The 22546-nt window shown below is 39.1% G+C and overlaps 3 protein-coding genes across 3 annotated transcripts; 1 reads left to right on the forward strand and 2 right to left on the reverse strand.

Annotated features, from left to right (window-relative positions):
• Positions 1-782: 782 nt before the first annotated feature.
• LOC121743953 (protein RETICULATA-RELATED 6, chloroplastic-like) lies at positions 783-4959 on the reverse strand. The gene is made up of 6 exons (XM_042137362.1): positions 3070-4959; positions 2357-2911; positions 2185-2292; positions 1573-2118; positions 1115-1228; positions 783-1032 (listed from the first exon to the last, which is right to left on the reverse strand). Exons 1-6 carry the CDS (start codon positions 3712-3714, stop codon positions 904-906), a joined length of 2097 nt encoding a protein of 698 aa, XP_041993296.1. The 5' UTR covers positions 3715-4959; the 3' UTR covers positions 783-903.
• Positions 4960-5097: 138 nt separating this feature from the next.
• Positions 5098-6032, reverse strand: LOC121743969 (PRA1 family protein B3-like). The gene has a single exon (XM_042137388.1). It carries the CDS (start codon positions 5930-5932, stop codon positions 5291-5293), a length of 642 nt encoding a protein of 213 aa, XP_041993322.1. The 5' UTR covers positions 5933-6032; the 3' UTR covers positions 5098-5290.
• Positions 6033-7594: 1562 nt separating this feature from the next.
• On the forward strand, positions 7595-9741 carry LOC121745814 (protein FAR1-RELATED SEQUENCE 5-like). Its single transcript, XM_042139762.1, has 2 exons — positions 7595-8154; positions 8304-9741. The coding sequence occupies exons 1-2, from the start codon at positions 7595-7597 to the stop codon at positions 9739-9741; spliced, it is 1998 nt and encodes a 665-aa protein (XP_041995696.1).
• The last annotated feature ends 12805 nt before the right edge of the window (positions 9742-22546 follow it).

Genomic DNA, 22546 nt, shown 5'->3' on the forward strand with positions numbered 1-22546 from the left:
AGTTATCATAAACGGGACGATGTGGATATAAAATTACAAAAGTATTCCTACAATTTTTTAAAACGTGGAAGATACATGAGCAAAACAATCAACTTATTGATATTGGAAGACCCAACCGATTCTCTCGAGATATCATTTCCGCACTCTTCGAATAAGAATCCATTTTCTGAAAGATCCTGGCATTCGTACTTTGATTTGAATATCTTATTTATTATCAAACTAAACATAGAAATTCAATCACTACTAACAGGAAGTGTGAATAGGGATTCTCTTTTGTGGAAATCCGGGGATAAGACTTCACTATAAATATGATATATGAATTGCATAACATCCATCCCAACCCCACCGCCGTCTTTCATAATAACTCAATTTGTTAAGAAATGCAATTCTTTGTGACTAAAAATGAAATGAACCCCACTTTGCAAGATTTTTTTTTTATTTCAAGGGGGAAGGAAGCATAATCAAGTTGAAAAACACTGATTGGGTAGATATATTCATTCTCAATACGATTTAGTAGCCTTGATTAAGTTGCTAGTCAATATTGAGTACAATATTTTTATTTCATATATACTAAAATAAATCATTAAAATTTGATATCTAAACTTTTACTACTTTAATTATACTTCCTTTTTATTTTATTTCCTATTTAAAATTAATTTTTATACTCATATGCATTTATTCTAAAATACTTACTTTTGGTGATCCATATTGCATCTTATTTAATGGATACAAAAATAAACATTTAACATACATTATGTAAGGTAGAGAAACGATGAGTACACTTAGCCAAAATTTTATTGTTATTAATGAAAATTGATTGAAAGTATTCCTGTGGTTGTCCATTTTCAATGTACAGTTAGCCAAAATTGTGAAAGAATGAATAGCATTTGGAAGATCCTGAATCTATTGCTGGTTGGCTTCAGCTTCATCCATGTTGGTAGTATCTTCTAAGACTTCATACGATGTTACTACTATTTCTTCTTCCTTCTTACTAGCCTGCACTCCTGTGGACCTTGCCAGATCTATCCATTGCTGCACAAATTCAATATATCAGCACCAATCCATCATCATCATCTCAGTTTTAGTACTACAAAACATTCCAATTCCACGTCACCTGCGTTCCCAAGTACGAGTTTATCGTTCGAGCCACAAACGAGATCCCGTTCACTAGCAATGGCTGGTCAGAGATCTCCTCCGATATCCTATGCTCCACTATTCCTGCAATAAACTGTACACAAATCTCATTGAAAGAAATTGTTGTGACATAATAGAGCAATTGTATAATCGAGACAAACAAAATCGTAAAGAGACACATAATTTACGTGGTTCACCAACGTTGTGTTGGCTACGTCCACGAGGCACGAAAACGGAAAACATATTGTATTCAGATTGTTTTCATATTACATGTGCCCTACTTCTATATAAATAGAGACAGACGACCGGGTTAGGCCCAATATAAAAATTAGGGCCTAAAACAGAAACATATCAGCAAGACTTGTTTGGATAGCAGCAAACTATACAGATTCAAGGTATATTAACAGAAATGACATAAATCTAGCACATTAGGCGCACCTGATACCGCAGATTTGCTGATGTTCCGAGGAAGGTTGAATAGACGAGGGCAGATTTTAGTATAGGCGAGCGCTTGTTCTGCTCCATCGCAGCAAAGCTTGGATTGATGAGCTTCCGAAGCAGGTACAGTATGTTTGACGAGACCACCGCGCCAATGCTGGAGACGAATCCCACACCAGCCAGCTTTAGTCCACCAAACACCACTGATGCTATTCTATGGCTCAAGTTCCAGTCCCTCCCGACCGGATTCTTCTGGAAGGCGTTGTCGGGGATGGACCCCAACAGGCCCTTCACTGCTTCCAAGCTGTCCGGGGCTGCAGAGTCCATGACAGGGAGGAACGACAGGGTGGGCGCTGGGAGCCACACTGTGAAGAAATCCACCACGACCCCTCTTAATGTATCCGTGACAACGTAGTCCAGCTCTTGGATGAATCTGTCCCCGCGCCTCGTGTATTGAGCTACCAGGGCTGTGGTGATTGATATGGACTCTTCTATGGCCAATCTATGTAGAAATTTGGGATCTGCCAGTAGTCTTTCTCTAAACCCCTGTTGTTGAGCAAACATCCTTTACATCCTTCACAAAAATAGAGCTGAATATAATCATCGGATTACCTGGAAACGGTGTGTTAGTTCGGAGATGATAGGGTATCGCTCTAGATCGAAGAAATTCTGTAGTACTTCAGGGGACACTAGACCGAGATCTAGTCCGTTTTGAAGGTCCTGTTTTTGCCAAGAACAGAAAATGACTCAACTGTCTTGGAAAAAAAATATATAGTTGGCTTACCTGAGGTAAGGCTTCTCTCCTAGTTCCAGCAGCATTCATGACTCGAGCGATTTCAGCGCGATCGAAGCAGTTCCGACTGCAGGGCCTGGCGGCCGAGTACCACAAGAAGTCCGCGACAGGGACTTCTCCCTCCCTCCTGATATACTGGCGCTCAGGGTCAAGCAATATCACTACTTGGTTTTTCTTCTGGATCTTTCTGGATATTCTTGCGGGTAGACCCGTCCCCCTGGCCCCGTAGGCGACATGGTTGGCGCCCGTCACCACTACCAGCATCCCGTTGCTCCCGCCGGCTGTGACGGCTTGCAGAATGATCTGAGACATGGAGTAGTCCTCCACCACTTTCGCTTGCATGGAGAAGTAAGAGCTCGGCTCGAAGGGAGTAGGCGGACTCGAGAAATTTATATCAAGAGAGGATGACGACGACGAAGATGATGAGGATCGCCTTGAGATAGACCGGAACCCCGAGATGAAGCCCGACCCTGCAGGTGGACCATATTTCTTACGGTCACTTTTCGAGAGCCCGCCTACCCCTTCACCATGAATTGTTCTCAAAACCTATAAAAACATATCAGTTCGCTTCGCTGATTCATTAATATTATTAATTGACGTCACAAAAATATCAGTTTCTCTAGTTCACTTTGCTGATACACTCATGTTATCAGTTGACATCACAAAACATATCAGTTCGTTGGTTCATAAACATATAAACGTACCTCAAGGGGGAGGCCGCACGCAACAATTGGAATTCCATTATCGCGGCAGTAAGTGAGCAGAGGCTCGTATTCCTGCCAGCGCTGCGACGGCCAATGCGTTAGCAAAGACTCGAGGGCGTCTGCAGTGATCCTGCCATCGATATAGCTATTGAGGGGGGACTGCAGGTCACAAGGAATAGCCTCCAAGGCCAACGACAAGGGCCTCCCAGCTTGCGCGCATCTCTTCCTCAGCTTGCTCACGATCTCCATCTCCACCTCCTTGTCGTCCCGCGTCGGGACCTGCTCGGCCTCCCCTAAATACACGATCCGCGCGTTCATCATCTTCTCCCACGCCTTGCTCTTGTCCTTCCCCAGCGCCAGCGGCTCTCCTATCGCCGTCGCGTCATAAATCCTCGAATTAATCGTCTCGTCCTTGACATGCTGCTTGGTTTCGGCCGTCTCGTCCGCCTTGGCCGCGGCCGAGTGGAGCGCGTACGCTCCGAGGGCGAGCAAGGGGGCGACGAGCACGTCGCGGCGCTTGGCCGGGGAGGTGCTTAATTCGGCGGTGACGACGCGGCGGAAGGAGACGTGGCGGCGGGGGAGTTTGTTTGTTGGGAAGTGGAAGCCGGGAGGTTTGACGGTTAAAGTGCGAGGCTCCATCTTCATCTTGTGATGGTGTTTGAGCTAAGCTAAGCTAATGTGGCATTTGCACAAGTACGTAGAGGAAATGGAAAGGGGGCCAAATGGAGTAATTGTGAGCCTTGGAATAAGATTTCAATTTTTATGCGAATAAATGTTGTGATTGGTTCTCATTGCTCTCATTTCGTGGCGGCAAGAGTTACACCACTATGCATTTGGCCTTATAATGTACTTACCACTACTTATTTCATATATCGTACACAACTAGTACTACAATTACTATTTAAATTTGATTTGTTTCACACTCTACTACTCCTTCTATTCCTAATTTTTAGTGATTAAATTATTGTCGAATTTTATGGTCTTCTTTTATTAAAAAGTTACTTTCTCGAATTTGCATCTATCTAAATACACTAGTACGATTGTATACGTCCACATACTTCTAGAGATGTCAGTGCAATCATGGGTGGGCATGAATAACCAGATTAGCCCGCAACTCGAATAGGGCTGGTTCATGCAACAACGAGTTGTCACGAATTCAGCCAGAGTTGAAGCCATTGCGCGTATGGCTGTGTTCGATGCACGATCGTGCCGGAATCACACCCGGAAACAATTTCTTTGGTGAAATCAAGTAAAAAGAGTAGGATATTTGAGCGGTTATGGTTATATTATTCTCTCTTGGATGAAAAACTCAAAAAAACTGGGTGAAAAGAAAATCAATGAGATGAAGCATTTGAGCCACATGTTCTGAACATCACGACGACTATTTTTGTCATTTTCCATCGAATTCACCATGAAATTGAAGGTATTTGGTATCTGTGGTATTGTTCATAGTGGCTAAATGTCTCCATTGCCCCTAATTTGTAATTACTTTGTGAGTTATTGATTGAAAGTCCTAATTACGTGCTATCTTAGGAATAGAAATATAATGAGATTCATCATTGAATTACATGTGTTTAGCTAATATAAAGTTGAATTCTTTGAAAAGAAAACTCGGTCTTTGAGAGTGAGAACCACAGCATTGCTAGGATCAATAGTTGACCATCTTGAAATCCCATCTCTTTATTTGTGTAATTTTCTAGCTTTTCGTAAAATCTTTCTTCAAAACCTTAATATTCAAATTAACCAAAATACTACTACAATCTCGCAAAGTTTTATTCAAATTGTTTGCCATCATCGATCAAGAATACAAGTTCACATCGACAAATTGCTTTATTCGAACAAACTGAGAGGGGCAAAATAGTTTGATCATTTTAATAATGTGGAATCTATCTAATTTTTTTAGCTAATAAGTAAAATTTCACATAAATCCTTGTCAAATTATTTTAATCAATGTTACCGACAAATCCTTGTGAAACATGATTCACCAAAATGCAAGCAGTTTCAAGGAGTACTCAGTTTCAAAGAGAGTTCAAAAAGGGCAAAATCCATTTATAAAGAAAAATTAAACATAACAATTACATTGATAGACATTCGTAATCCTGAATTGCAAACAAGAAACCCTAACTGATGAATCACAGATATTTTCCGAGTAAAATTCAATTCAATTCAATTCAATTCCACATATTACCTCGTGTGTTGGATCTCCGCCTCAGATCTACAATCAGACGCGCGCTGCGACAACAGTAGGAGCAGCGGCCGCGGCGGCGGAGGAGGCGGCGCCGCCTAGAAACGAGAGGAAGCCGGTGTTGACCTGCTCCTGATCATCCAAAAACAAATCCTCAGGCATCCGGAACGCGCCGTGCGCGCAGACCACGGCGAGGCCGAGGAGCAGCGCGGAGATGAGCAGCGATCCGACGCTGGTGAGGAACACCACAACTATGGTGGAAACCACGAGAATCCCCAAGGTTTCGGGATCGGAGAAGGTGCGGCCGGCGAGGACGAGCGGCTGATCGGCGGGGCGGAAGAGGTAGAGGAAGATCCAGGCGGCGAGGAGGGTGAGGAGGACGAGGAGGGAGAGGGGGTGGGAGAAGAGGGAGAGGGCGAGGGAGAGGGCGATGAGGGAGACGTAATTGACGCGGAAGTAGGAGAAATTTTTGCGGATGCGGGAGGCGGCGTCGGAGAGGGAGTCGGGGCGGGAGAAGGAGGAGCGGTCGAGGAGCTCCAGCCAGGGGCGGCGCTGGGCGAGGCCGTTGCGGATGTTGGAATTGAGGCGGGAGATGAAGGCGCGGAAGGCGGGGGTGGCGATCGGCGGCTGGGATTCGGATTGAGGGTTGGAGATCGGGAGAGTCGCCGGAGCGGCCATTTGAGGTTTAGAGAGAGAAAATTTTGTAGATTTTTGTTTATTTTTTCTCTCTGCTCAGATTTCGATTTTCACGCGTCGGTGAGATTGGGATTTTGGCAAATGCTACCAAAAAGTGTTTTACATATATATGCAGATTTTGGTATTCACATTTCTTAGGAATTAATCTACGCGTTTCAACTTACCGTAATTAAAATATTTTGGGTTGGGTTTGGCCTCGGGCGTTGGATTGGGCTGGATTGAGTTGGATTGGGCTGGATATACATACCAGTATTAGATGAAGCAGGCATCCAAACCCAATGAGTTTTTCCGTTCAACTCGACATATTTTGGGTTGGGCTGGATATATACCAGTATTAGATGAAGTTGGATTGGGCTGGATATATATATATATATATATATATATAGATTTTTGATCAATACAAAAATCAATCCTAATACCAAACATAAGCTAATTATTGTCCATGAGATTTGCCGTTATTTTAATCTTAGGACAAGATCTGAAGGCTGTCCTATTTTCATTTCTTTCTCATTTTTAAATAAAAATAATCGTATAAGGCTAGTATGGAACTTATACATTTGTGTTGTTATGGAATTTCCATTAATCATGCAGTATGATTACTCCATGATCTCCTCTTTCTCTCACTTCATATCTGCGTGAAATTTTCCAACCACGATTCACTCCTTCACTTTATTTCTTCAGTTGATTCCATATTTCTCGAATCATTCTGTCAAGTTATTCATCCTCTTCTCCAGCGATTTTTGGGACAGCCTCTTACAATCTCACGAGTAGATGCTATGGCACAACCAAATGCAAAATCAACAACAAATTAAGTAAATGCAGATTTTTTCACCTTCTTCCATAAAATATGAATATTTGTTAACTCTCGATTTCAGAATGTGTGTTCATCATCTTCAGCGATTGTTTCGTAATCTTTTTTAATTTTTCTACCAGATTGCCATTTTACATCTCCTCATTCATCACTCCAATGTAAGATTTGTATTCACCTAAAATCTTAATTTTAGGAATTATCATCCAGAGATTGAAATATTCTTATATATCCCGTTTCATAGCTTCTCTCTCTTTTGTTAATTTTTTTTATCATTTGATATATGATTGTGAATGCATAAATTGTTTGCAGATTTGTTTATATCGAGCCTCACATTAATGGAAATTGGATCACCCCCACCGCCGAACTGTGACAATCATTCTTCATCTGATGAAAGTGTTGATAATACAAATTGTGGAGGTTAAATATATTGATTTGTTTTAATTTCATTATTAAACCTTGATTATGCCATAAGTTTTATATTTTATTTTTATGTTATGACTTTAATATACCGTAGTTATGCTCTTCATTGCACGCAATATGTCTTCATGTTTAACTGGTTGCATGTGTTTTTATGCATACATTCGCTGCATTTTTTCACATAACGGATTTCACATCTCACTTTTGTTATTATGATGTGTTCTTATGCTCTATTTTTGTTTATTTCAGATTTACATACCCCTGATTGCCCTAACAAAGTGAAACCCTTTGTTGGTCGTAACTTTCCCACATTGGAGAAAGCAATTCAGTTTTATGAAAATTATGGTCGACATGTTGGTTTTGATACCCTCAAGTGCGGGTCTAAAAAAATTGGTCAACTCACCATATGGTTTTATATGGCGTGTAGTAGAGAAGGTGAAAAAAGAGTGCAAGACAAGCAAGCTAGACGCAAACGTAAATCCAAGAAATGCGGCTGTAAAGCTAGGGTTGCCTTCAAGTTTGACTCCGACAGAGGCTACGTAATCAAGAATTTGAATGAAGAACATAATCATCCTATGGTGCTTCCAAACCACCAGAAATTCATGAGACTCAATCGCGTTCTTGACGATGTCCACCAAAAATTTATTACCGATTGTGCTGGTGTCAATATTGGTCCATCACTAACATTTAAATTGTTGACTGAATTGATGGGTGGATATGAGTCAGTCGGGTGTACTGTATTGGACGTTCGCAATTACACCCGAGACATTAGGAGATATGCTGAAGGGCATGATGCTCAGATGATATTAGATGAGCTAAGGAAGAAGAAGAAAAGTTGTGATGCCTTCACGTATGAATATAAGGTCGATTCTAGTGATAGAATGTCACATTTATTTTGGTGTGATCCGCTATCAAAGAAGAATTTTTTGCTATTCGGTGACATTGTTTCATTTGACACTACTTACTCAACCAACAGGTACATGTTTTAAGCTTATTTGTTTTCACATTTAGTTTTACATTTCGTGGTATGACATTCATTGTTTTTGTATTGACCCATTGTTTGATATTCTAGCTTGTCAAACTCCAGCTCCCATGTCTGATTTTAGAAAGACTATTTTTTTGCAGGTACTCTATGATATTTGCTCCGTTCACTGGTAAGGACAATCATGGAAGAGCTGTGACATTTGGTGCAGGTCTACTTTGTAGTGAGAGTGCAGACTCTTTCTCCTGGCTATTCCGGCAGTTTGTGAAATGCATGGGTGTAGCTCCGAAATTGATCATTACTGACCAAGACCTGGGAATGAAGGTTGCTGTCGAGGAGGTCCTTGTGAACACACGTCATAGATGGTGTATGTGGCACATCATGGCAAAAGTTGCTGAGAAGGTCCCAAAATCATTGCTTGGTAATACAGATTTTAAGAAGGAGTTAAACTCATGTGTCTGGTCCGAGTTGATTGAATCCACCGAGTTTGAAGACACTTGGCATAAGATTATGGAGGAATATGGACTTGAAGACACGGATTGGTTTTCTACAATGTTTCGATCAAGACAGTATTGGGTTCCAGCATACTTTAGAGACTTTCCTGCTAGTTCTTTGATAAAGACAACCTCTGTTTCTGAGTCGCAGAATAGTTTTTTTAAGAGGTATAGCAAGTCCAAAGCTAACCTTGTTGTGTTCTTAATGAACTTCAACAATGCTTTGGAGGCTCAAAGGTACCAAACGGCAAAGCTTGATTATATGGATGCTAATACCACATCGACATTGAAGACACAGTGGCCTATTGAAAAGTATGCTTCTACAATATTTACTGACAGTGCATTCAAGGAAATTCAAGAACAAATATTGGAGGCATACAATCATTGCAGTATTTTGGCGATATCAAATGAATCCACTCATGACATCTACAAGGTATTAGATCATTTCTCAAACACATGGAATGTTACATACTCAGAATTGGATTTTGCCTTTCATTGTGGTTGCAAAATGTTTCTGAGAACTGGTCTTGTATGCTGTCACATCTTCCTTGTGTTGAAACACAAAAACTTTAAGTTGATTCCTGACAATTTGATTGGAGGTCGATGGTTAAAGTCCCCACTAGTAAAGTCAGCTCATGGTGTTGACTGTGAAGATGTGAGTACTCATATCTATGTGGATGAGAAGAAGAAGGCTTCGTCTATCTTGTTGGGTGAAATGTTGTCTTTGTACCAAGCTGTTTCTATCGATATTGATCAAACCCATGAATTGACTTCTATACTTCGTGATGTAAGGCAGCAAATTTTTGCCGATGGTGTGGTATTGTCAGCTGCACAAAAGAAGCAGCGTATTGAGTCTTTTTATGGTGGGGAGAAACCCCTTGTTGTTGATGTTCATCCTCCTGAAGTTGTAAAGACGAAGGGGCATGCAAGTAGGCTCCAACCAAGGTTAGAAAAAGCTATGCGGCTAAAGAACAAACCTGTGCGCCAATGCAAGAAATGCCATGAGTGGGGTCACCACGATTCAAGGAATTGCGACAAAATTAAAGAGAAAGAACTTCAGAGATCAAGAAGGGAGTCTGAAATTTGATTTTATGCTTTTGCATATTTTTATAGTTTTTTTTTTCTTATCAAACTATCTGTTATCACTCTTTATGGAACAATTTGATGTTTGTTTTTAACCGTTTCAGAGTTTTTTTGTAATTTGAACCAGACATCAGCTACTATGACTTAATTACGTACTAATTATCATTTTTAGATTGATTGTTTTGTGAGCCATATTCGTTTCGGGGGCTAATAACTGTTTTGAGACTCGTTGCGGCCTTGTATATGCGTGAATTCTTCAGCATCTTTTGTTATTTCAGATCTAATTCTGAATTGGATTATAGAATTGCTAAGCTTTGGAAGGATTATGGTTCAATTCGATCTTGAAGCTTTTGGGCTTTTCACATTGCAGGAGCAGCTTTGTTTAGTTTTATATGCTTTTTGTTAATTTGGTTTCTTCTATCTCAATTGAACTTGAGATTTAAATTTCTCGATTGAAGAGATGAATCGAATACAAACATTTTGACAAAAAATAAAAGAATGACCCCATTCTTGAAGAAACCTTTCCAGTAACACTTCTTGTTTTTTTGTTCATGTAATATGATTTTAGTAATTACTTTGATGTTAATGTATAATATACATTAGGCAGGTGTGAGTTCAGAAGACACTCCATTTGAAAAATCCTTGGAATGAGTTCAAACCTGTCAAAATTAGTAGAAACTATCAAGTATTTTGTCTAAGCTTTTTAAGAGCCTTATGATGACTCGTATATGTTATTAGACTGACATGTATTCATACTATTTCTTATAATGACTCGTATATGTTATCAGTATGACATGTATTCAGCCTTTTTCTTATACCGACTCTTATTTATCATCACAATGCCCTGACTTCTTATAATGGCCCGTTTATGTTTCAGAATTACATGTATTCAGTGTTATTCTTAATCTTATTATGTCAAAGTGTCAAACATTATGTCCAACATTTACCACGTCGAATAACCCATACTACATTATCGTAACACATCTGCATTGTAAAGATAGGACTTCAAAATCAATTCGGAATCAAACCAAGTTCTTGTAAATTACATAGACCAAGATGTGAGACATAGAATCCAATGACGTATCCCAACATCAAACCTAGGTGATACGTGGAAATTCTAGAATCTGAAATTTCAAAACAAATAAATAATGTCGATATAGCCGTCTATGAATCTAAAATTCTAAGACAAATCCAAAACTGAAGCTTTGTAGTCCGCAATCATCTTCTCAACATCTATCTTCATTGTCTTGCTGTCATTTGCGTAATGTATGGATGCCGTTGTTTTATTAAAAAATGAACTGTGATTATTATCGGCCAACATCAACGCACAACAGTATTTAGCTCTTAAATACTGGATTGCACCCCTATTTCTGTTTGATAGACCACAATTCCAATGGCCTTCTCTCTCGCCCATGTAGACTTCCAGGTGCCTCATCAAATACACACCACGGTCCTCCACATTATAGGTTGTTCTCCAACTCATTTTCATCCTATGTATAGGCACGTTCAAAACAGTCTTGCATTGAATGTGGCACCCAATTTTTGTTAAATATTTACAAAAGAACGCTCTCTGCCAATCACAATTTGAAAATCACGATTCAAAAAATTAAACAGCAAATCGTACGCACGTAAGTGTTTGTGATACCTACCAGTGTTTCAGGTATGTCGCCATAATTCAATCTCAAGTCACGATCATCTCCTTCTTTCGAACCATCAATGATAACAACTGCTTTTCTTGCGAAACAAAAACACACAGTGTAGTCTCTTTTAAATACGCAGAAAGGGAAGAAGACCTGTCTCCCAAAATACACCAGTGAACTTATCAATATGTCACATTGTTATACAAGAAAAGAAAAAACGTTGTGTTAGATATTTTAGGACCATACCAAATCTATGTCTACCCATTTGAAGTTTGGTATTTCTCTAACCTCCTCATCAAGGTTCATCGCAAAAGTATTAAATCTTTTTTCTTCATCAACCTCTGCAGACACCTTCACAACCGTGTAAAGCTGCATCGTGACACCAAAAAGACAGTAGTTGCACGCGATTCAATTTGTAACCAAAATTACGTCTTACCAATAATAAATCAGTAGCATTAGAGAGATGTTTTGTTTACTCACTGCAGGGTAAGTTGTGAAAAACAGTCTTTTCGGTGACGAATGAGCTTTCATCTCCTCCTTGTTGTTCAGCACGGAGCACCATGCACTAACTATACCACTTGAGATCTCAGTATGTGGGAACAATGACATGAACTCTATAATCCGAACTTCCACAACATCATCATCATACACAAGCTTGTCCCTAACAGACAATTGTGCAACAAGTGACTCAACTTTATTGGAAACTATTAATGAGTTCCTCAACAGATTTTAGAGCAACTTACTCATTAGTATTGTACGTTGTCATAAGCCAATAATAAATCATTCTTTCATCTTGATTAAGCTTGTTTGACACCTTCACTGCTCGTTCATAGTATGGGGAACGCATTGCATTACTTAACTTCATCTCAGCTCTTCCTCTCACTTTCAGCTTCCAATTCTCCACATCATCTTTCGGCTACCCACGTAAGTATAAGACAATGTAGGTTTGGTCAGTCATCTCAGAGAACATATAAAGCCATAAATGCGTCATGACTAGCAGCACAACAACTCATTATATGTCACTTACACTGTCTGTATCATAGATGCCTAATTCGTTGCCCATTTTAGGTTTCGCTTTCTTTGAAAAAGGCGTCACAAAATTGGCTTCGTTGTCCTCAAAATCCATGGGTGCATCAACTGGATTTTTCACCTCAGGTTCAACTAGTATTGCTTTACCCTAAGCAAAATTTATAATCTGATCATTTCACACACTTAACATAAAAAATCAAGAGGATAAGTTGTAATATCATTTCAGTACTTACCTCATCAATTATTGTGCTCACTATCTGGTTCCCAGACCTAGTCCCTGAGTTGTTCACCATAGAAGCCAAACATACTACATCATCATCATCATCATCATCATCACCACATTCCATGTAAGCTTCTATAGCTGATTTTACAATTTCGTCGACATTGATAGCATCCTCCTAGTACTCATTTCATGTTAAATTCAGCCCAAAATCACATCCCCAGAAAAATAACAAAAAACAACACTTTTGCTAGAAGATTTTACAGTACACAAAATGTACCTTCATTCCAACCCCAGGACTTGCTGAACAGCCAATACTTAAAAATGACTTTGTATCATCCGGGTTTTTATTCATTCCAATAGCGTCATGATCGATGATATTAGCTTCTTTATCAGTATCGTGTGCTTGGTACATTCCAATATTATTTCCAGTCTGCTCCTGCGATGACATCATATTTTGCTAGTAAAAAAATCTGACACGTATCTTACATCATATTAGAACATCAAATATGTCTTGACGATAGTGTTTTCCAAAACATAATATTAACAAGTATAAAAGGTCATACAACAACATCGTTTAGGTCATAATATTACCAGACATAATACTAACATACATTAAAGGTCATACAAGAGCATCGTTTAGGACATAATATTACCAGACATAATGCTAACAGACATTAAAAGGTCATACAACAACATCGTTTAGGTCATAATATTACTAGCCATAATACTAACAGACATTAAAGGTCATACAACAGCATCGTTTAGGTTATAATATTACCAGAAATACTACTTACAGACATTAAAGGTCATACAATAGCATCGTTTAGATCATAATATTACCAGACCTACTACTAACAGACATTAAAGGTCATACAACAGCATCGTTTAGGCCATGTTTTCCAAAACTAAGTCTATTACCCTAACCAAAAATAGAAACACATCAACAACGACATATAATAGCAACTTATAAGTAAAATTATAATAGCAACTTACATTACTTCCTCCAAAGGAGAACCCAAGGTCAAATGTTGGCCCAACCTCGGCCAGCTTCTTCAGTATATTGGTAACCTTCATCATATTCTCCACGGCAACGAGAATTTCTGGAGTGTCTAGTTCCTCTTCAGCCAATGCTTGTGTCAAATTTGCAAAGGTGTGCTCGTCTTCATTGCCCTTTTTGGGAACCACACCCAGCATCTTATAGGCAGTGGTTGCTGCAATACGAAAAGATTCAATATTTTCACTTAATGCAGCAACATCGTTTATCCTGTTGAGAAGATTTTGAATCCCCTTAGTTGCCTCCTCTTCCGCCTCAGCCAATGCCACCATTGCCTTTGATAAAGGGTTCTCAACCGATTTGTTCTCAACTTCAAAAACTACAATTTTAGTGGGTCGTGGCAACTTTTCTGGATCTCCTCTTTCAATCACACTTCCCCGCCCAATACACCCAGTTTGGACCTCCATCTTCTGTCTTAAGCGTAGCAGCTCACTGGTCCACCCTGACACAGTTGGGAAGACTCTAGACACTAGGAGTGTCTGGTGGAACACACGGTCGACATAGAAAGCCTGCATTCATTGAACAATATGGTATTAGTTTGAAGATATTTACATTTTTTCATAAGTTAAGACTATACTCACTACTAAGAAAGCTGCTGGTCCACTAAAAGGATTTTTCTTGTTCCTGCTCCAGTTTTGGTGACCTACAACCAGTGAGTCGAGTGTATAGGCACACCAATTATAGTCCTTGACAATAGATATGTCATCGTAAATATGCGCTATCTGAGTTCTGCAGCGACCATCACCACAAGGACCAATCAGTACGGTATCAACTATCAGGACAAACAACTTTCTAAACCATTGACCCCCTGATTTATCCGTATGCATCTCGGTGATCAAGTCATCTGGAAGCATTTGCGTCCTTTCTTTACACACTCTACGTGCTACTTCATCCATAAAGGGCTGCTTAGTCTGCCTAGGTACCCTTCTAATTACGGTCCCGCCTATAGGCAGTCCTAATGTGACATATACATCTTCTGGGAACATTTGTAAAGGCTGACTGCAGAGTGCGAGTGTACATGTGACATTATTGAATGCCAAAAGAAGATCGTACGCCATTTTTCCGGGAATTTCAGTTATACCAAAATGTATTAGCTGCCCAAAGCCCATTTCATCTACTGCTGCACGTTGTCGCTCGTTTAACGACTGCATCACCTTTATAATGTAAGTAGGACTAATCTTCAACTTCATTGTTTCAAACTCCTTTTTCTTTTTACACTTTTTGACTTCTGCTCCACCTACATTCTCACTTGTGTCTTTATGGACAACAACCTTTCCTTTTCCTCTTTTTTCACTGATCTTGCTCATTGGGCTAGCAGTTCGATCTAGATCATCTTCACGTAGACGCTTTGTACCTTTTTATAATACAATAATCATTGCCTTTAGTTGTTGTTATAATATTGGAATATGTCAGAAGTAAATCATTGCTATATCATACCTGACACACCAGAGGACCCCTTCTCGGAAGCTTCACCGGCAGCCATATCTCTATCTATTTTCTCACCAACAACATCTACAAAAAAAGTGGTCCAACAAAGAAACGACAACCATCATTGAGACTAGTGAAGTATGTCAATTAGTATCAACATATAGGTCAAACTAGATTTATATGTCGCCAAAATACCTTTTGTGATGGTCTGTTCAACCATCTCTCTGCCGGAAACTTGTTCTAAAGACACATTTTTTATTGTTAACTTATTTTTTCCCAACCTACATAAATTTAAAGTATACAAAAAAAATTTAATTACGTCATAGATAGATCATTCTTATACCATACCCGACATACAAGAGGACCCCTTGTTATTGCTGTTCTTGACAGTTGTATCTTCAACGGTTTGTTTACCACAAACATCTACAAATCAACATAACCAACAGAAAAAAATTTCAAACTATATTGCTTCAAATGTATACAAATTCAGTAAATTATTTTTCATGCTAAAAACCTAAATACCTTCTTTGTTAGCAATCTTGTTTGATTCAGGGATGCTATCAGAACTATTCTTTTCGTGCTCAACACCACTACCTTTAGTATTCTTGGCACTTGCTTCCTTGTCCACATCTGAAAAACACAGATTTTTAGACGTGATTCAGGTGTTTTCAGGAACTAACTCATAACTCCTCATATATTACCTTTGCATCCAACTGTACCACCGGATAGTTTTGATGTCTTTGTTGCTTCTGCCTGTTTACTTATTGAAATTGCATGCAACGCATTCAATGACAGTGGCTTCTTCACATTTTGTATTGTACACTTGCTCCTAGTATCTACACCTTCCAATGCTAGAACCTTTCCAGAAAACTCCTTCACAGCTTTCCCTGACAGCACATAATCGTCAAAAAAATCATTTTTGAGCATAATCAACACATTGGACTAACAAATCATTTATAGTATAGCCAGGTTTACAGCAGCAGAATTATGTTTGGAAATAAACATGCCATATAGCATCGCAGTTTATGTCAAGTACTACATATGTTGTCTTCGAGTACCGCCCTTCATAAATTAAGCTTTCTTATTTCGCCATTTTTCCTAATCTGGTAGTTAGAAAACTCAAATTAAAGGAATAATAGATCGCTAAACCAATTAAAAAATTGATTCTTTGCAACAATTGATTTAGGAAATATATCAACTTGTTGTATAAACCAGACAACAAGAACATAAACTATTACATAAACACCTAGATATGTCATTCAGACACAAGAAACAGATCATGTTACAGACAATAAGAAAATCAGAGTATTTATAGAAACATCTTGATAGGTTAAAACAAAGCTAAAGAGCAAATATAGTGGAGAATAAAAGGTAACTGCTACACAATCAGTTGGATTAGATGAGTCATGTGTCATGGTTAAATGCCACGCATGTCATTCGATGGGACCTTTTATGTCAGCATAATTTTATAAGACTCAAACAAATGCCCTATTTGTAAACCATCTAATTTTGATCGTATACTAGCATATTGGTTTTTCCTTGATGGGCTACAGTTCAACTAGCAAACACAGTTGCATACTAAGCTGCCAATTATGTCATTGCAGAGCACAGTATTAATTAAGAATGTTATACCTTTGTCCTTGTTCAGATTGTCAGCAGATGCATTAACCTCCGCTGTTGACGAGTTAGGTTTGATAACATTGCATCCCTTAACATTGCTCTTTAAAGGTGGCTTTCGATGCATAACAGCTTTGAACAATAATAAGAATTAAAAAAAATTAGGGGATGCTCTGTCTTATCATCACTCCACAGTATAATTCAACATGATTTACGCAGAAAGTATTTCTTCTCATTTGTATGTAATTTGTAATGTTCTATTTTAACAACACTCGATGACCCACAATTTCAAACAATTTCACACTTCCAACAATTCAATAGCATCATGACTGGTTTGTATCCGCATTGGCTTAAAGCATGCAATTTGTAGACACAAGGGTTCAACAATATGAAGCAAATAAAACCTTTTGCGGGCTCCGTTTTTGCTTCGGTCTTCCTTTTTGCTGTAGATCTTTCGTAAACTAGTAAAAATCGTGGCAACCAGAAATCAGTTTTCAGCATTGTACCGATTCTGGAAAAAGCAAACACCCAAACAACACCATTACTCACCTTCCCCCTCTTTGTTTGATGGTGCAGACCCCCGAGTTTCAATCATTGTTGCTGACGATGTCCAGATTCAAATCGTCGGAGAGTAGCGTTGGCGAATCGTTGGAGAGTAGCGTTGGCGAAGTAGGGTTTTGTGTCACGGAGAAGGAGATGAATCGTCCGTCAAAAGCTTCTGTCTTTAGAGCGGGAATACAGAGAGTTTTTGGAAAGTTTGTCTAATTAAATCCCGCTAATTGATCATAATGAATGAAATCAAGTTGGTCAAATGACCCGTTTATTGTTAGTACCCAAAATACCCTTATAATGACCGAAATCTTTTTAATTATGCCACAAAGTTGTTTAAAATAAGAATCAATCATATCTGTTAGTTACTACATCCAATGGCAGGAAATTGTCCTAGGTTTTTGTACTAAGAGGTGTTTTTGGATGGATTAAGACTCTATATATATATATATATATATATATATATAGGATTGTGATCAAGATAGAACCATTCTTAAACGTAGAACCATTCTTAAACGTAGAACAAATGCCAAACGGAGGTCGTTAGATCTTTTAATCCAATGGTGTTGATTTGCACAAAAACTTCCCATTACAACCAAAACTATTATTAATGGGTGAATGCAGATAAGTGAAAAAATAAAGCATGCATGGACTCTTCTTCGTTTCATTCATTCTTCCATCAACATGTGAGTTTTTTCACATGTTGAGTCCGGAATGTCGTGAAAACATAGTCTAATATGTATGATTTTTAATCTTGACCGTCATTTTTTCCTCATCCAATGAATAAAATATGTAGAGTTCTAGGTTCTACACTTAAGAATGGTTCTATCTTTAACGCAACCCTATATATATATATATATATATATATATATATATATATATATATATATATAGGGTTTTGATCTATGCAAAACCATTCTTAATACAAAAATGCAGAACCAAGCATATAAAAGTCATTTTTTGGTCATTGTAAGCTTATTTTTACGTCATTATAGTAAGGATGACATGAAATGATCTTAACATGACCTCAAACCCAAAGTTTATAATATGACCTAAAACTGCTTTACAATGACCCTCCGTGTTTTTGTTTAATTATTGACCATTGGATTGTCAAATCTCATGGTCAGGATTTGGTCTGGATTTTGTATTGAGATCAAGTTTTGTATTGATCATTTTCCTATATATATATATATATCCCTAGGGGAGCGTTATTCTCCTATTCATCCTTTAGATAATTTATTCTTCTTAATATGAGCTGTTAGATCTCATTCATCAACGGTGCAGATGATCTGCATTATTACACTATAATGATGTATTATTAGTCGGTGTGCATTATTCAACTGAAAATCTGCATTATTACACTATAATGGTGCATTATTAGTCGGTGTGCATTATTCAACTGAAAATCTGCATTATTAAATGACATGTGGCACCAATCTAACCGTCAGATGACAAAATCGTGGGGCTGAGATTAAAAAGAACAAAGAACAAAAGATACAAAAAGGAAATGAATACATCCCTATATCCCTATATATATATATAGGGAGATGATCAAAATAAAAATGCATTTAAATCCAGAAATGCAGCCCAAATCTTGGCCCTAGGATTAGATGATCTAATGGTCAATAATTAACCAAAAATACGGAATGTCATAATTAAGCAATTTTAGGTCATATTATAATATTTGGGTTTAATGTCATGCTAAGATCATTTTAGGTCATGCTTTGTTAGCATGACCTAAAATAAGCATGACCTAAAAATTAACTAACTATAACCTAAAAGTGCCCTACGTATGATATTGTTCTGCGTTTCTGTATTTAGATCAAACTTTCTCTCCACGCTTCTGCAATCCGTCTCCCCATCTTCCACCACTCTTCAAAGCCTAACTCCGGTAGCGCGCGAGTATATTGTTCACCGCGTCGACAAGGTAGGGGTGGCAAAAGTCTTCTTGTTGATTAATTGCACCCGGTAGACGACGATGCACCCCGACTAGTAGTCGATTTCATTCTTTTAAATACGAAAATCAATGATTTTAACATCGACTCGGTCGCGATTTTTCGAAAGCAAAAATGGGTTGTCGTTTTGGTTAGGGTTTTGTCTTATTCCGAAAACTATAAATATTTACTGGTTTAAAAGTGTGGATTCGGCGATTTGATTTGTTGTTCTTATGACAGATTTAAAATGACAAAAAGAGGTCATCCGTCGAGATCTCAACCAACACAGGCTGCAGGTAACCAAACAATTTAATTGAGTGTATAATTACTTCAGTAGTTGAACATCAATTAGGCTTCCATTGTGCACTCATCGACAGATCTGGTAAATGGCTGGATGAGTAATTGTAAAACTGGTTTGTGCATTATTTGATTGCTTTGACACATGATTAAATCTCGGCGTACACCTTATCTATCGCGTGGTTTTACCTTTTTAAGTCCTTGTATACATGGGAGATTAATTCAGTGAAGTGTTAATACGCGCATTAGTTGATTGAAAATGTACATTATTTATGTTCTGGGATGCATTATTTGTCAAGCATTTGGCATTATTTGTCTGCTTACTGACTGGTGTGGGTAAATTGGTGAATGAAATATACATATGTGCATTATTTGATTGGGGATGTGCATTATGTATCAAGTAGTTTTCATTATTTGCAATGTATTAGGCATTATGAGAATTATTGTGTACATCGGTGAAATGCTGCTTACCACAACTCAAAAGTTTGCTTGTACATTATTTGTTTGAAAATGTATATTATTTATTTGGTGCTGTACATTAGTTCTCATTTATTATGCATTTTTGGACTCCTTGCTGAGTGTTGTGGGTGCAATGGTTAATGCAAAATAACTATGTGCATTATTCGATTGACTCTGTACATTTTGTTTGTAGTAGTACACATTATTTACCTGGTATTATGCATTATAAGACTTCATGTGTACATAGTTGAAAGGGTAGTAAGCAGAGTTCAAAAATATGCGTTAGTATTATTCATTTGTGCATTACTTTATTGAATTTGTGCATTCTATATTCAGTAGTATGCATTATATAGCACATATTATGCATTATTATGTTTGTAATAATAAAGTTCTGATGTTGTATGTTGACGATTTCACAGCAGATAAGCAGCTGCGACTGGATATAGACGAAGCTGTAGACGACATAATACCCGTGGCACTAGCCCAGAGATTGAGGGAAAGATTGGCCGAGGCTGGGCCAAGTACAGCTCTCGAAGAGGGTGATCAAAAGAAACCACGAGGGAGAAAAGTTGACGAACCCCGTCGGAGTTTCTCAACTGCCTGAAATCGCTTACCCCAAGGCAGAAGGAGGCAGTAAGAGAAATTGGCTTCGCTTCTATTTTGCATTTCGACATCAAGGAGATCCCGGGTTACCTGGCCTACTGGGTGCTGAACGCCCTTAATCTAGCAAGGTGCCAGATACAACTGTCGGGGGGGTGAGAGCCTGACCCTCGATGAGGAAGACGTCCATTTGACATTGGGGTTTCCAAGAGGGCCGACACCCATCTCCAGGCCGGTTGACAAACAGAGCAACTTCGCCTTCAATGACATGGTTGCTGAAAGGTGTTAGAAGGGTCGTTTTAAGATGACCCCAAAGGACATAGCTCAGATCATGATGGCGGATGTGGACGGTGGGGAAGAGTTTAAGAAGCTCTTCAAGTTCCTCCTCGAGAATGCTGTAATAGAGACTCCCGCCGACGGCAACTGCAAGCTAAAGATTCTTCATTTCATCGACGATGTTGATGAAATTAGGAACATGAATTGGTGCGGTTACGTCCTCTCCGTGCTTGAGGACACTTACCCCAGTTGGGCAAACGGCCAAAATGTGTCATTCACCGGGCCAATACATTTGCTGGTGGTAAGTGAATACAAAACTACGGTACGTGATTATTTGCATTATTTGCTTAGATTATACAAAAGGAAATCATGAGGCTGAAACTTAAAAAATCATTATACATATAGATGGTTACATTATTTACCCTTTACTGTTGAAGTCATGTAGATATGCCCTTTGTAGCATCTGTTCGGTTATGATGCCATTTACATTTCTGTATTTAATATCTTGCATTATACGGGTATACCTCTATAAATCATGCATTGTGTGTATATTAGTTTACATTACTGACCAGTTACATTCCGGGGTTAATATTATCAGTGTACTTATGTGGACTGCGTGGTTCATACCCAGAGGCAAGTCATTTGTGCCTGGCCGACAATAAAGGGTTGGACAGCAGAGACCCTTAGGCAACGGGAGGACGCTGAGCGCGACCAGTTCGGAACCGGGAGGTTAGAGGCCCGACTAGAGAAGGAGAGGTTTCTGGAGGAAGAGGAAAGAAGAAGGTTGGCATCGAGGAGTGGAGGAGAAGCAGCATCTACAAGCAGGCATAGAGCGAAGCGGATAAGAGACAAGTTCATCGCTTCAAGCTCGCTGATGGCCCACGCAATTTCGACGTGGGTCAATGATTTCAAGAGTATAACTGTGGAGCTGCTGGACGATGACTGCTTCCGAGTGGGGAGTCATATTGGTAAAAAATTGTTGGGAGTGGAAGATCGTGATGTGGTGGAAGATCAAGAGATTGTGACAACACTTACACAGGCAAGGGACGACGAAGAGGAATACAGTCAGGATTGGATTGACGAGATGGAAAAGGTGATGGCCGCGTATGACAAGAAGAAGACCATCAACACCAGCTTTGCTAGGCCGTCCTTTATTTTGGACGGATTCGATTGTCCTGGCCCGTTTGCTACACAGCAAACAAATGAGGCATGGGTTAGCGGTGGTGGAGGCGTAGCTCCCCTAGTTGATGACAGAGCAAATGTTGCCCCGGTTGTTGATCAGCCGGGAGATGAAGAACATCAAGGAGACATGGCCATGCCCAATCCATTAGGTGATAATATCCCAGATATCATCTATACTGAAGCTGGTGTTGCCGGACTTGAAGTCCCAACTGAAGTGCATACTTCAGCCGGTGCAACTGCTACAGCATCAGACATGACAGCTGTCGGTAGAGAGCGGAGCAAAGCTGGCGTATCAGTTAACAACCTAAACACTTTGGTAGTCACACTTTTGTACATTATGGATTTGTTTTAATTTTTGGTTATATTCTTCAGGAGATTGAGTCAATAGTTGAAGCTGGTGATGGTGCAAGTGGGTTTAGGAAAGCTGGAGGTGGTAAGGGGGCAAAGAGAAAAACCAGGACGGTGAAAGCCACAAAGGAGACAACAGGGGCAGAGGAGAGTGCCAAGGTGTGTACATACTA

This window comes from Salvia splendens, chromosome 8 (assembly GCF_004379255.2).
Source record: "Salvia splendens isolate huo1 chromosome 8, SspV2, whole genome shotgun sequence".
Classification (NCBI taxonomy): Eukaryota; Viridiplantae; Streptophyta; class Magnoliopsida; order Lamiales; family Lamiaceae; genus Salvia; species Salvia splendens.